This window comes from Pleurodeles waltl, chromosome 9 (assembly GCF_031143425.1).
Source record: "Pleurodeles waltl isolate 20211129_DDA chromosome 9, aPleWal1.hap1.20221129, whole genome shotgun sequence".
Classification (NCBI taxonomy): Eukaryota; Metazoa; Chordata; class Amphibia; order Caudata; family Salamandridae; genus Pleurodeles; species Pleurodeles waltl.
Genome location: NC_090448.1, coordinates 314,340,029 through 314,356,666, shown reverse-complemented (window position 1 = coordinate 314,356,666; position 16,638 = coordinate 314,340,029). Strand labels below are relative to the sequence as shown.

The following is a 16,638-nucleotide window of genomic DNA, read 5'->3' as shown; positions in this document are numbered from 1 at the left end:
GGGAAATGGAAGTGAGCGACGGAGAGGGGGGCGCCGAGAGCAAGGAAGGTGTCGAGGGTGAATATGGGACCAGACGGTGGGTGGAGGGGAGGATCGGGTGGAGAGAAGTATATTGGGGGACTTGCATGGCACATGAGAACTGCGAGGGGGCATATGAAGTTCGAGAGGAAAGATGTTGGATAAGAGCAGCCTAGAGTAATCAGTGGGGGGGGGGGTCGGGGACTTTGAAGCAGGGGTACAGAGACGGGTGATTAGTGAACCCGTGGGGCACCCGAAGCTTGCGAGAAGAGCGAGTCAGGAGGGTGTGTTGGTGAGGGCAGAGGAAGTGTCTGCGTTGGAGAGCCAGCGAGAGGGGAGTGCAGGGGAAGCGTGTGAGGGGAAGTGGAAGCCGCGGAGGGAGGGAGCCCGTGAGGCGAGAGGGGAAGGGGGAGGGCCAGGAAGCGCGGCGGCGGCGGCGGAGAAGGAGGCGGCGCTCGCACTGCACCACAGGGAGCCCCGGGGACGGCAGACGGTCGCAGGGAGGCAGCGGGCAGCGGCCGAGCACCGAGCTGGGTGTGTGCGGGGCGGGGCTGTCGATAGGCGGCGCTGAGAGCGGCCGAGGCTCGGGCTGTTCTCCGGGCGCTGCGGCTCTGAGGATCTCCTCCCCTGCGTGGGTCTCAGCGGGTATCTTTGCTGCGGGTCCCGGGTCCGGGTCCCTGTCCGGCAAAAAGCTGTGGGGGCCGAGGCGCAGGATGGGCTGCACGGTGAGCGCCGAGGATAAAGCCGCGGCCGAGCGGTCCAAGATGATCGACAAGAACCTGCGGGAGGACGGGGAGAAGGCGGCGCGGGAGGTCAAGCTGCTGCTGCTGGGTAAGGGGCCCGGGGAGGAGGGGGCACGCATGGGTGCCCCAAGGGTGGGATCCGCTGCCCAATGTGGGGGTGTGTGGGGTGGGGGCGGTTCGAGCTGCTGGGTGAAGGGACAGTCCGTTGTGTTTGGGAGATGTGGCGCAGGGTGCCCACCCCGGGGCGGGATGATTGCTGCTCGCTTCTAGTGAGGGAGGCAGTACGGCCCTGGTTAACGGTGGCGTGGAAGGTCCTGCCGGTTGACAACGTAGTTTTTGAAGATGAGGGTGGAGACAGGAAAAGCAAGAGGCCAACTTCTTGTTTCAGGGCGAGAGCAGGCTTGAGGTTTCTAGGTCCGGGGGATGAGCTACCGGCAGGGGGTAGAGAAATGGCATGAAAAAAGAGAAGTAAGCAAGCTGCCGATAGTGGTGATGGAAACTCACAGGGCATTGACGGCGGTGCAAGCAGTTTCTCCTGTGTAAGGTGGTAGCAACATTCAGAACTTGGTGGAAGCTAAGGGATTGGGTGATAGTCTCGGACCGCAGGATTCGCCTACGCCTCAGCCCATCCACCCTACCCAGTGGGTCTAGGAAGTGGGGTCGCTGCTCCTCAGTCTGATTACCCACATCCAAAGTGCGCTCCCTCTGCTCAACCGTACCTCTCGCCTGCCCCGTCTAGCTGCAAATTACCATGTCCAATCAGGACCTGCATCTTCCAAGGCCCTTCATCTCCTGGAGGAGAACTCTGCTTTCTAACCAACAAATCCTAATTGTTAATTTCCACCAAACCTTCACCCTGATGCCAAACCCCCTCCCCCCCCCCCCCCGTTTCCATTGAACTGCTCCCTCTCCCCATAGCCTTACTCTCTTCTATTAATGTCGTTCCTTCTCTCTAACCCATCTCATTCATTTGTGATGAATTAAACACCACATCTTTTACACACTCTAGTTGTTGTGCCCAAATTCACCGTTTATCCTCACGATGTTAATCATACCCCTCTGCAACTCATTCATCATGTCCCCCCGCTCCATGGTCCCACCCTCATGTTCCATTATGTACCCAGACATCCATTAGAAAATTGCATCCATCTCTCCACCACTATTTTTATTTCTCGGCTGAGCGCACACTTTTGGCTAGTTACCACTTAACCACCCATAGCCTCCAATCAACTGTGCATCCCCTGCCATTTCTTTACCCTCGTCTCCTCCATTTTACCCGACTACGTGTGCCCACCCACCTGCTCCCAGATTCGCTTGCGCCATCTCTTCAACATGCCAGATGCTGTCGCCCCAGCATGTTATCCTTTGTTGTCCACCTTCACCGCTTTACAAGTCATCTCTGTCTTTGCCATAGTAACCATTCGTATTTCCTCCTATACCTGTCAGTCATCTTTTCCTCACTCAATAAACGTCATTTTCCTTGCCATCATCTTTATCACCCCTTCAAGTGTTGCAGATGGGAATCTTACGTCAACACCGAAATGTATTTATCTTTATTTCATTTATCCTGGAATCAGGTCTTGTCCCATAATCCCTAAATTTATAAGACAGACTGTCTTTCAAAGCAACCCCCAGCTCCCATTAGCCAGTAGAGCCATAAAGTCCTAGGCAAAGGAGGAAAGCCAGAGTTGGCAAATCCCATCTGAGACGCAACAGCTCCGTCTGAGCGTCAGTGAGTCTTTGGCAGATAACAGTAACATCCGTCGATTTGGACAAATCATAAAATAAAATTAAGTGCCCCTGTTTTGAGACCTACTAGCGCCTTCATTCCAGGCACTGCCTTCCTCACATCACAGGCAGGCACGTAGCTTCGAGGAGGTGTTTTGCGGTGTTGGGTGCAGCTGATTTAATTCGAGTATGATGAGATGTTTGTCGGATTTCACTAGGACTTGTCTCTGTTTTGAAGGTCTTAAAAATGTTTTCTTGACAAAATATTGAGTTAAGTATTCCTCACAACCCATACTTCTTGCCCTTACTACTGCTCCTAATGCCCCCCCACACCTTCTTCTTGTATTATGTATTTTAACCAGCATTTATGTTGGAAAATCTGAAGTTCTCATTCACAAATCTTACTGACCAAGCCACGCCCCTGATCACAGGAGATCTCTTCTAAATTTTAGGGATCCCACCGTCCCTTTGGGTTTGACCAGCTCTTCAACAGGCTTGCTTCATGTTGTCTTGGCTATTGGAAGCTGGTGGCCTGGCTTGTGTTGCTTGTATCCAGGGCCACTGGAATTATGCCATTTTGCCGCCGTGGTGTTTTCTGGATTAGTCCCATTTGTTAAATAATCCATCATTTTATGTATAATCTGCAGTTTATAACAAAAAAAAGTTTTTAGCTCAAACAGATCAAAAGTAACTAGAAGCGCAGCAGCTCGTGTTGCGTGCAGTGGAAGACTCTTCGCAAACCTTGTCTCCTTACATTTCTTCAACCTATTCCTGTCTCTGCGTTTAACTGATAGCAAGGGGATGAGACCTTTCCCCAGGCAGTGTTTACGTGTGTAAAAATGACAACATGAAATATCAAACATTGTGCCACATAACATGCCTTTTCTTGCCACATAATTCAATGCACCCTGCGACATAAGTTAGCCTGCCCCCCCACTACATAATTTCAGTGGCCCTGCATATATTAGTGTGAATCATATCGAAGACATTTTAAGAAATGTGTATAATGATTTTTAAAGGTTGGGTCCAGAAATGTTGCCTTTTCTTCTTTGGAGGGGGGAAAACACCTGTTGACCATCTAATTACGTCGTCCTTCTCGCATATCATTTGTTGCTTTTGTGTGTGCTTTGGGGTTGCAGAATAATGTGTAAATAGTCAACTCGCCTCCTGATAAACAATCCCCCTTTTTTTTGGGGGGGGGGCGGGGACAAAGGGTGTGCTACTTTCAAAAACCTTCTCCATCGAGTTGAGCGTTTCAGAAACTTTGTGTTTTATCTTAAAGGCGTGTCCGCTTTTGTAAAATATGCTTGAGGTTGTTTCTAAGTTTATTCCATCACAGTTCTTCCCTTACCTCAGTTTCTGAAAACGTGTCTACTTAAAATGCAAACATTCAATAAAAATAAACAAGGGCACTGGAGCTGTTTGTTGCAAGGAGCCATGGAGTCCTTAAACCTGGGAAGTAAAGCAGGGTTAGTAAAACAGGGAATGGAGCTGTTGGTAGGGTCGTTGATTTGATGAACCAGGGCACTGAAGCTGTTGGTAGGAAGGCATTGAATTAATAGACAAGGGCAATAGAGCTGTTGGCAAGGGGCCATTAAATCGATTAACCAGGGCATTGGAACTGTTCGCCAAAGGCCATTGAATTAATAAACCAGAGCAGTGGAGCTCTTGGCAAGGAGCCATTGATTTATTAAACTAGGGCGATGGAGCTGTTATCATGGGGCCATTGAATTAATAAACCAGGGCAGTGGAGCGGTTGCCTGGGAGACATTGAGTCCTTAAACCCGGGCAATGAAGCTGTTGGCGTGGGGGCATTTAATCAATAAAACAGGGAATAGAGCTGTTGGTAGGGGCTGTTGAATTAATAAACCAGAGCAGTGGAGCTCTTGGCAAAGAGGCGTTGAATTAATACTCATAGGCAGTAGAGCTGTTCACCAGAGGCCATTGAATTACTAATCCAGAACAGTGGCACTGTTGGCAAGGAGCCATTGATTTGTTAAACCTGGGCGATGGAGATGTTGGCAAGGGACCAGTAAATTGATAACCCAGGGCATTGGATCTTTTGCCAAGGGAGATTGACTTGATATACTAAGGTTAGGGAGCGTTTGACAAGGGTGCATTGAATCACCTAGACTGGCCACGTTTTGTTGTCATTGTGATCTTTAGTCCACAATCATCTGGTAAAAGAAGATTTTCCAACATAGCAACCTGCAAAGCTGGATTTGTGTGAGTCCACTTCGGAGTGTGAGCAAAGGCGTCCTCCATTGCCACCTGATCTGTTGTGTGTGGTTTTTTTTCTTTCAGTAAAGTAAGGTCTCACAGATAAAGATGAACGATTGAGTTTGACAGTAGAATCTACTTTAATGTTGTGGGACCTTTTGTAAACTTAAAAAAAAAAAAAAACTTTTATAAGCGGGAAAGGTCTAGTTGCAGCGTAAGGATTAAAACACTAGATTTAATTATTGATGATGTTGACGTATTGTGCAATGTACATTTAATCTTACACAGTCAATCTGAGCTGGACACTTGGTAGGGTGAGAAACGTGCAAATTATTTAATTAAACCAAAGATATCCTCTCCCTTGCATGATCTTAAGTATTTGCCATTCGCGTGAATGCTTGGAAACTGAAGAATGCCTCTTTGAAGCACTTTATAAAAATATGTGAAAACTGAATTTTGGCACAACGTGATATCTTGGCACGGGACAGGATCATATGTGGCCTGTATCCCTATCATACTGTCTGATATTGTTTGATTTTCTTTTGACAGTGCTGCAATTTCTGATATTGAGCAAGAACGGCTCTTCTGGTATTTTGTTTCATTTTTTTAAAACTGTTGTTGTGCCCGTGTGCCTCCCCCATATTTAAGTGAGGTAGATTTGTTGCTAAGAAAGAAGGCTGTCACCTGACTCCCACATGCTGTTAATTAAAACTACGAGTAGGCTGGGGTGGACGACAATTTAAAAAAATAATAATAATAAATAAGTACAAAGGTCGGAGTCCCACCCACCACCATCTGAAATACGCCATTGCGGGTGGTTGAGTCACACTGAAAGGAAGAAGCTCTACAAAGGTGTGTTGATGACTGTGTTTAAGTTGACCGCCTGCTCGAGAATATTGACCACACGTGGGTGCACTTTTTGTTCCGTATTCTGCTTACTGTTTGTTAGTAGGTGGAAATGAGTGAAAAATGTGCTAAATTAATTCAGGAAGCACTGGGGTACTACCGGGAACAAAAGGACAAGTAAGCGAGTGCAGGATCATAACTTTGAGCCCTTTAGGTCAGGAACATGCAACCCCTCAATGGGCTGTCTTGGCCCCAGACTTAGTTATCTGCTAGGTGGATGCACTAGGTTAACATTTAGAGACCTCACATCAAAGAAAAAGGCAATCGTATCATTTTGCCTTATGCCACTGAGTAAGGTTAAATTTGGAGGTCACATTGCATACATGCATAAAGGTCTAGCTGGAGATAGGCCTGGCAGTCATTCTCCACCATTACAGCCCATGCTTTTGAGACCAGTGATAGTGAAGTCTCCTCTGGTGACACTGGCCCAGGACTCATTCTGGTAGGTACACAGCCCCAACCTTGTGGCATTGTGAATGTAGATCTAAGTGGCTTTTAAGGATCTTTCCAAAAGTTCAATTTTCTATGATCATCAGGATCCAAAAAAGTGTGGCAGATATGCAGCCTTGCCAACGAAGGTTGGAGTTTTGATAATGGGTGGACACTTTCCCAACATCTGAAATCAGTATTTCGCTCCACAGCTTAATTTGTAAACAAATAAATTCATAAGTGCTGGGGCCGTACCTTATTCTTAGAAGTGTCCCGGTGCCACTGCTGGATGCCGACGACGGCACATGCCAAGACTGTTTAGTCTTCCGTTTGCCTGGGCAACCTCACTTTTTTACTGTAATGCTTTGTTATGCAGTTTTCCTCCTGGTGATAACTGAAGGAAATAGCTTGGGCATAAAACCTAGGACCGAGAGCACTATGTGTCCACTATGTGGTGGCCATATGGGGCCTGTGCCTTAACTCCATTTTTTCCATGTCTGCGCAGCTTTTGCTTGTACTGGGAGGAGACAGAGCAAAAAAAAAAAACTTACCACTCACATTAATTAGTTCAGCTACCGTTTGATGCAAGTAGTTTTTGAGGCAATACATCTGCCCATGTGTTTGGTTAACATGATTAAATCTGGCTGTGTGTGTATATAGATATATATCTATATATACACACACATTTATTTTTAAACATTTTGAGCAAACATGTTCAAGAGGGTGTATAATTATTTAATTCACATCACATGCTACATTGCCTCTGTAGGTAAATTTACGTCACTGGGTGCAGTTTACCCCAGGACTCTGAGAAACTGCATGCTTAAACTCATCATAAGGCTCATTATAAGACCGGCCGCAGTTTATAGGACATGATGCTCAGGTTGACGCAAGCCTGCTACCATGAGGCATTCATTTGTTGACCCTGTTGTCTTGGCTGCTTAGTTGCTGCTCTGAAAAGGGTATGTGGTGGCTGAAGACCCTTTAACTGGCTGACAGCTGTAGAAGCAGCCTTGGCATTGTTCGTAGAGAATGATATTTAAATCCTACGTGCTGATGGTTTATATTGCCTTTTGCATTCTTTAATTTTACGTTGTCATTGATCTTTTGAAGTTTCCAGGAAGGGATGTGGTGGAACCAGAAATCAAATACACCCCAGACATCAGATAGCCACTCAGTACAAGGCGCGGGCAGTTTATCTTCCCAACTGCCAGTTCACAGCTCATCACGCGAATGCTGCAACAGTGGGGTTGATCTTAAGCCCGCAGCTCATTGGTCATTTGCTTTGCTACGTGTTCCAAAATATTTCTTCAATGAGTTTTGTTGTGTCTGTGCGGATTTCAGTTGTTGTGGTGCATGGGCACAGGGATGCCCTTGAAGTTGTTTTCCGACAGTCATGTGGTGCTGCTAACGTAGGCATCTTTTAGATCCAAAGTAACTGACGTATTGCTCATTAAAAATGAATATGAACGTATTGTCAATTAAAAATATTAAAAAGACCAGCGAAGTATATCTGCTACACACTCTGGGCAATCTTACAAGCATTGGCTGACTCCCCTCCGCTGGCGTTTGGCGCCAGCTTTGTTCTTCTAGGCCCAAGTCATTGGCTGCCACCACCTCACTGTTGGGCTTTTACTGCTCCTCTGCCAAGGTACTTGGCTACTGCTGCCCAAGCCAGAAATTGGCTGCCTACCCTTTGATCCTGTGCATTGACTGCCCCCTCCTAGGCCCAATGCATTGGATGCCTCGATCACATTCGCTGGTCTTGTCTGCCTTCTCCTGAGCCCTCACATTTGGCTAACTGTGAAGACCCTGGCTGTTGCTTGATCCATCCCCACTCCTACATCCAAGACAGTATTGGCTTCCACTTGGCCTTGGTCCTTGTTCGCCATTTTATGGACACCAACGTTGGCTACCTTTTCCGTGCTCCGCAGTGTTGACTGTCTCTGGGTCCTTCTGTACCCCATGCACTGGGACCCACCTGCCCAAAGGCCCTCAGACATTGCCTATCTACTGGGCACTATTTATTAGCTACTCCTGCGTGGATGTTAAACAACTGCTGGCTAGGTTGGTGACTGTGGGACTTAGTGTGAGACAGGAAGTTGGTGCAATTGTACGTTGGTGCACCACACCCTGACTCGAAACAATGTATGTTACTACTTCATCCTAAACAAGCCAAACAGGGGCCTCAAAAAGGGGATGTTTCTGGCATACAATATAGATTCACCTCCTCACCAGCACTCCCCACACGGTCCACGTTTGCTATTCAATTGTTAAGTCAATGCCACAGTATCCAGTTTTCCTAGTTTTGCGTCATAACCCCAAACTAACATTTATAAAATGCTGGGCAAGCCTGTTAACCGCACAGGGCAGTTCATTCTTGGCTTTAAAAATCAGTGGGCTGCTCCACATCCCTTTTTTTTTTTTTCTCCTCCTTCAACATACACAGACTCCTAAAGTTCTCGCAGAACGTACCCTCTAACTTGTTACAACCATGACCATTACAAGTGACGCAAAGCTAACTAACCCAAGAGATAACTTGAGATCTATCTATGCTTCAAACGCTGGATGCAGCTTTTATGGGCAGGCAGCTGCATTATTGCCATCTCAATGAAAATCCTATGTGTTCAGGTCCAGGAAAGTGAGATGCAAACCCCTAACAACCATCAGCAGACAACCCTCTCTGAAATCCCTTGCTAGGTCCATTCACATTGAACATCAGTGTAATACAGCGCTGTAACCAAGACGTCTCCCGCAATGACGCACCCTTCATCCAGCAAGAAAAAAAGCCACAACCACCTCCCACAGCCATACTTAATACAAACATATAATCAGAACAGCAAATATATGGTATACAGGTCAATATGACACTTGTATTGCTGTCCTTTATGTGATGCAAATGCAAATATAAAAAACTGATCATATCTCAAAGACACTAACAATACCTTTTAGAATAAAAATCTTAACAACTTTCCAGTTTTATTCTAAAAATCTTAAAAACTGTAGAAGTTCATGGTAAAGTTCATGTTTACATACTTTTCTGTGTACTGGAACAGGGCTTGTTGGCTGTTAGGTGGGCATACAAAGCTGACTTCAAATTTCGTTGAACCAGGAAATTGAGGTTGGAGTGTGAGGGACAGAGTAACAGAAATTCAACCTAATATTGGACCGGGCTCTGATATGCCTATGCCAGACTAATTCCTAGTTCTTAAAATAGCAAGAGTATTGTAGCAGTATCAAAGGTGAGGCCTTGCGTGTTTCATAGCATTCAGGATGCCAGATACTTCTGTGATGGAAAGTTGGGTCTCAAACACTTCATTGACTTTCGTGTGCAACTTGGTCGATTATTCATTGATTTGTTTACAGGAGGTAGTGTGAAGGGGGAGAGTAGATACAGGACTACAATTACTTTTCTTTCCTTCCCTTTCCCTCCAGTTACTCTTTTAACTTTAAAAATAGAGAATTCTTTAGTAATTAACTGTAAAAGTGTCTATCTCTACTCTCCTCCCCACTCCACCATACCATCTAGGTGCCCGCGGTTCACAGCGTTAAAAAAACAATATAAAAATAACGTATTATTTTTTGTTTTTTTTTAGTCTTCTTTGTCCAGAGTGCATTCATTTAGTGGAGTGGAGTGGAGAGGTTCTGTCTCTAGGAAGGTGGGGATGTAATATCCCAGATGAGTCTTTTGGCTGTCCACCCTCTGACCTTCCTGCATATTAAAATTTGTGTGCGTTTGTCCCCTTTATTACCAGCCCCTTATGCCCAGCGCCACTAATCATTCAATGCATTTGTTTTTATTTTAAATTTAAATAAAATAAAGTAGCCTTCTACCGGATTTCGTGGAGAGATGTGATGCTCTGTTAAGTCAGTATGTTTTTCCTTAGTCTGCTACTTTCCTTCATAAACCGGTGTCCTTCTAGGGCTGTTTGACCCGTGCTGAATCCTGTACCTTTGTCTCTTAAGTTATTGCATCATTCTAGGACTTCGCAGAGCCACATCTTCAGTTCTTTTGTCCTTTGGTAAATTATCGCAGGTTCCCCCTGTAAGGGATTCAGAGCTTAAATGGTTCTCCCGCTGCAGGTTGCAGCTCCTTACAGTGGGCCTTTAATTAGTACATGAACAGACGTATTAAATGAACAGACATATTGCTGTTACATGTGGGAGAGGCCATGGGGCCACTGGTATGTACTATTGCTAGTGTCACATCCGTGTTCCACTTTTTGTCAACCTGGGAAGTTCAGTTCCGCGAGAAATGCCCTGGCACACAGCTGAAGCCAGAGCACGTCATACTCTGTTATGGGCTACACACTAGAGCAAACAACGCATACTTGCAGTGGTTGGCAAAACTAAACGATCTGGTGAACTCCACCTGCTCCATGACCCTATTCTGACGCACTCATAACACCAACAAAGAACAAGGACCATCTTCCAGCTACTTACTAAACCTTCCTGTTCCACAAGTACCTGTTCCTCTTTCATATCCCTATGAGTGTTTGACAGTAGATAAGTCAGTGTCAACGTGCTGCGAATGGGATCATGTGAAACATTGCGCATAGAAATCTGGCCCATCATCTCTCATATATTTAGATAGATACTTGTTGAACTTTTCTTGACTTAGTTGTTTTAATATACAATAACAACATTTACTGATACATTTAACTTTTTGTGTTTGATAAAAGTTCAAAGCTAAGATTGTTAATCATGATATCAGAATTAACGTATGCTTGACTTTCATATTACTATTTAAATGTGACACTTTAGCATCTCTACTATTTAGATTTACAGTTTGTGTTGTATGAAGATCTACTAAACCGCGTGTCTTGCCATACATGACTCTAGAAAAAAATACAATACCATGTAAAAACCGATAAACATATATCGCAAAACCAAAGACAAAAAACAATCTAGACTTCCATAAGATCCATCCTGCATTTATCTCCCTAAAAACTCTACATGCACCCTGACTCACAATAAAGCCCACCTCCCATATTTAGGAGTAGAAAAATTGTCAGATCCTGCATGTGTGGGAAGCAAATATTAGCTGGATTTCAGATTGGAAAACAGATTGAGATTTGTGTACTGAGAGGTTGATGCTTTGTCAAATTGTATTTTTGTACCTGTGTTTTGCCAGCCTGTTTGACTGTCTGTTTTCACAAGGTGCCATCTAGTGTGCTCGCTTTCTTGCATAACCTTATTGGACAGATCTATAAGGATATTTAGGTTGTCCTTTGCTTTTCCAGTATTAAGGCTAGGGTCATTTTGAAATCTCTACTTAAATGTTCTCAGCTTTCAGGATCATGTCTGTTGAATTTTTTTAATGTTTTGCCTGCCTCCCATTTCATTCTTGCAGTGTGACCTCTAGTAACAGGAATGTCCAGTCTCTGAAAAATGTAAGCTTCATGTCCTGTGATCTCTGCCTTTAGGAATTTGATGTCCTCGCTATCTGTTTCCCCATAGTGTTTACTTTTTTAGGTCCTTTAATCTCTCCCAAAAGTAATCATAATTAGGTATTCATATACACATAGTAAAAGGCAAAACATGCACAGTCAGATAGAGGAGAAAATACCAAAGTGGGAAGAATGTCCAAATATTTTTCAAAGCTAGGATGGTGGAAATGTATGTGTGTGGTCCAGAGCTACAGTGTGGTGGTAAACTGGGCATCTCCGTGCATTGTTGATCGCCCACTTCATGGTGCACATTATACTTTTTACCCCAAATCCACTCAATTAGTCTGATAACCAGGCCAGGGTATGGTTCGCCTAGTATCAGAACCACCAAAACAAATGAATATTAGGAAATTGTGACTGGCAATGCATTATGGTTAGGACTATGATTTCTTCTCTGGCCTAAGTCCAAAAGTTGCGATTATGTATGGCATGTGACAGTGGATAGGCCGATTGAGATATTTCAAAATGTCCTATTGAGTGATAAATGTTTCTTTATCCATATTCAGTTCTACTAAGTGGTCCAGGGCTCCAGTACTGATGTTTGCATAGTTATTAAAACTGAGGCGGTGTGGAGAGAGAATAGCTCATTGCTATTTTCCCTGCTTAAGCTAGAGTACTTGGTTTACTCCAGCTTGGGTTCATGTTGGCTGACCCACCTTGTACAAAACGATACCAGAGTTTGGGTAAACAGTTAGAAAGAAAAAAATTTACACTAAAGTGGAAAAGTAGAGAACTGGACGACAAAAAGGTACATTCTACAAAAAGTTGAATAAATACCAAACATGCATGGGCTGGACTTAGTGAGAAGTTTAAGGTCATATTTGGGGGTTATTGTTGAAGTAAAGTATTGTGGGAGGGATGGTGTACTGGCAGGGATAGTGTTGGAATTGGTATCAAAGCAAGGGAAGGAGTAAGGGACTATTTTATGTTTAGGTTAACGGTTAGGTTAGGGTTAGCGTAAGGAATGGGTGGGGATGAAGTAAGAGTTAGTTATAAAAGTGATGTAAACATTAGGGTTTGAGTAAGAACTCGGTTACATTTTAGTCTTGGTAAATAGATGGGGTGGCTTAGAGTAATTGAATGGGGTAATTGTTGGTGTAAGAAAGTGCAGAGAAAGGGAAACATCGTATGTCCTTTGTAAAACTGACTGTGTAAGTGAACAAAAAGTGTTGGGCTTAATGATAACGATTGAGTAACAGGTTTTGGGTTAGGGGCTTGTATGTGTAATGCACGTATGTGGAGGTAAAAACTTTACTTTTCTATTAAATGCACGTCAACTGCTACTATTTTGTGTGCACTTGTTTAAAATATTTTTGGGATTCTACTATTTTTTGAACATACAATACGATGTTGATCGTGGTACTATTGGGTGTTGCAATTAATCAGTTCCTACCCTTAATTAGTTGAAGAACGTGCTATGTTAGTGTTAGTCTTGTGAGCTCTGGTGGTGGTTCCACCCCAGTAGCAAGAGGAAGTAAGTCTAAGGCTTAAGTGGCCGCAGGGCTGGGAACTGTGGCCTGGATGTATCATTTAAAGGTGGTGTACTGCTTCTTACAGAACATTATCGGGTATACCCTGACTCCCCGGTGCGGTCTTGTCCCGTTGTTGACAGGATAGCAGAATTTACCCCGGCGACATTCTTGCCCGTGATAACGGGAAACCACAAATACATTTACTGAATATGCCTTCAGATGACTAATCCGATTGCCAGGATCATACTTTTGAAAGCTACTGTGCAGTTTTTTTTTGTTTTTTTTTACAAGTTGTCTCTCCCAGTTTGAAGTAAAACTTAGGCAGTGTAGATTATGCTTCTAGAACTGAAAGAATTGATTCCCCTCGCCCAACCATTTTAGAGCATTGCTAAATTTTGACATTTTAATTTTGTTTGTTGTTGCTTTGCTGTAGTTGTTAAAGGAAATGTAAACATCTTGCTACCTGGACATTAGAGTCAGTACATGCCTCCAGTCCATTTATTCTCATGTACAATAGAATATCAGTCTAAAAACTCACAAACCCTTACATTGCGCCGAAATGTTGACCTATTTGTAATCTCCTTTGCTTACAACTGATGAACTTATTTGCATGTGAACAATTTTCCAGAGTCTGATATGTAAACTGAATGCAAAACGTTGTGCATGTCTGGGTTCCTTATTCAGCCTCTACGTGCTTCCCTGTAAGGGAGATTTTCGATATAATTTTTTTAAAGAAATAGAAAATACAATTGAGATATTTGAATTGCAAATCTAACACAGCATTTACAATAATATTTAAAAAAATCCTAATGAAAAATATATGCAGACCTCACTTTATTATTTTGCAAAAATAGTTTCAGGGTATCAAAAATCACAATTGATGCACCATGCCCACGTTCCAACTACATCCAACACTTGTATTAGGAAATATTTTATTTCATGAACTTATTGAGTTGTTTTACACAGGACATGGTATTTATGTGAGTTGTGTCAGGGCATATCTTTTGAATTTTAACCTAGTGAGCATTTCTTTAGGAATGTATAATGGAACAATGCATGCGCCAACCATGCATGCCTGAACAATGTGGTTGGAACAACGACCGCGTTGTCTCCACGCATGCCTTTACCATGCATGCCTTTACAACGATTTTTCGTTGTAAAGGCATGCCTAGTAAAGGCATGTGTGGAACGGCTTGTTTGGTTTTCGCATGCCATCCTCCCTACCCGCCCTAAAAATTCAACTACCCTGATACCCGCACCCACCCTAATAACAACTGACCCCACCCCCAAAAACAAAACTACATTGCCCCTAAAAACAAAATTAGCCTGATGCCCCATCCCCAAAAAACAACCCCTCACCCCCAAAAACCAAACTACCCCACCCTCAAAAAACAAACTACTCCAATCACCCCACCGCCAAAAACACTAACTACTCTGACCCCCCAAAAACCAACGATCCCACACCCCTTAAAACCAAACTACCCCGATTCCCCACCCCCAGAAAAACAAACTACCTTGACCCCCCACCCCCAAAAACCAAACTAACCCCACCCGCAAAAACCAAACTACCCCGAGGCCCTCCTCCCCACCCCCAAAAAACAGAACTACCCCGATCCTCCCCCACCCCTAAAAAAACGAACTGCCCTTAATCCACTGTCCAAAAACCCCTAAAAGCTACCATTCCCCCAACCCTGGCACAGCCCCATTTACCTGACCATGTCCTCTCCATGCTGACTCCCTTTTTCTCTGCCTTAACCATGCATTTCGTTGTTGAGCACATGCATGGTTAAGGCAGAGAAAAAGGGAGTCGTTAACGCAAGCATGGTTCTACTTGCGTTTAACAACGTCGTGGTTCCGGAGTCGTTGTTACAGATGTTCCCCTTTCACTGGCAATTTCAATTTGAGATTCTTTGTAAAAGGTGTTTTGGATAATGCTTTTTTGTAAACCATTTTACAATCTTTCATACAAAGCTTCCAACACTTCATTAATTGCATCACAGTATTGTTTAGGCTTGATTTTAAAATCCCCTTCATTATCTTAAATTCTTCTAAAACAGACTGTAAACTTTGAATAAAAAGAAACTTTAAAAAGATGAACCCCAGTATCAAAACAAAAATGTGCTACTGAATTAAGTGGTTCTTGTTTAAACTCAGAATAAACTATTTCAATATGGGCAGCCCTACTCGAAAATAAAACAGCTCTACATAAAGGTTTCTATACATTTCCCCTCCATACTTGTGACATCCGTTTTCTTTTCTTTTTTAAACTTGAAACCGTATTGGTGCCATCAGGACCTCATCATTTGTATTCATTAAATAATGGGCTTAGCATTATCCACCCAGATGTTCAGTTAAGCTGTTTAAGAGGCTTCCAAGTCAATTTACTAACTACTATGATTTCCACATATTCCTTTTCTTTAATTATGCCTATCCATTTGCCTTTAAATGGCTGCTTTCATTTGCCTTGTTCGTCCCAGGGTCAGAATTTTAGACTTTGTGTGATTAATTTAAAATTGTAGTGGGATATAGTGTGTGAATACCTACTGGGGTACTTTCCAAGAGGACATTTTTTTTTTATCCACATATTCCAAATTTTGAAGGTATTTTCTATGGTTGGGCAAATTGTGCATATTTTTATGGTCAAGCCTGCGCTAGCATGCGCTTGCGAGACGCTGTAGTAGTTAGAAAAGGGCTCGGCGCCCCATCCATGTCACGTCAGTGTCTTTCATTGGTTCATGGGCTTACCTTTTAAAATCTGCTTGCTTTCATTAGTGGAAGGCAAGCATACGTCATACCTTTTCAGGTGGTTAGCCCTCCTCGAGCGCAGCGACCAAGTACTGAAAACATACGAGGCTCGCTGTTTTCCGCCTGGTTTGTGGACTTCTTTTTTCGCAGCACGATCTCGCTTGGCAGAAGTTGAGCGATTTGCATGACATCGACCCTGTTACATAGTTAATTGCACTTTTGCCGGTTACGTAGATAATTGCACTTTTGCCGATAGGTTTCACTACGAGTGAACTGTAGCAGCGCGGTCGCGCTCTTTTTTCCATTTTATGAGGCAAGAAAATCCGGTCGTGAGTTTACAACTGCTAATAGCTCTAACTCGGAGAAATACGAGACCCGTTGCATTGCAAATGCTGGTTTGCTAATGAAATGTCATGAAGTTTCCTGAAAATTTAGCAAAATAAGTATTTTTTTTCCACCAGAGCATGAATCTCAAACAAAAAAATTTTGAGGGATTTTTGAAGGAGACTGACTTGAGTAGAAAATTGTCACTGGGGAATACATTTGCTGGTCAAACCAACTTCCCGCTGATATCCCATGTAAAGAAAAATAATGCGAAATTGCACGATGCCTAATTTCAAGGAAATTTACAGGTTTTGCATAGCAGCAAATTGAGGAAGTTGGTAGTGAGGTTTAAAAGTTCTCCCAGGCCTCCAATGGTCTTGCCCAGTTCAGATGGGATGTCATCCGTATAAGTATCGAATAATAATGGGCTCAGAACACAGCTTTGCTTGACCTGCCACTCATTGGGTTACAGCTCAAGCTGCAGAGATCTGTATGGCTTTGAATCCCGGTGGGCCTGCCCACGACCTTGTTTTCGAAGGGCAGTGAATAAACACTACACTGAGTTCATAGCGGCACCTGTTGTTTATGGCACTTGCACGCAGA

General features: G+C 43.7%; 1 protein-coding gene across 1 annotated transcript in view; it reads left to right on the top strand.

Annotated features, from left to right (window-relative positions):
• Window positions 1-374: 374 nt before the first annotated feature.
• The window catches only part of GNAI2 (G protein subunit alpha i2), a 389,314-nt gene continuing 373,050 nt past the window's right edge, over window positions 375-16,638 (top strand). Inside the window, exon 1 of the mRNA XM_069206821.1 lies at window positions 375-849. Coding sequence (XP_069062922.1) covers window positions 732-849 — 118 coding nt within the window. The 5' untranslated portion in view covers window positions 375-731. The remainder of the gene's footprint in view (window positions 850-16,638) is intronic.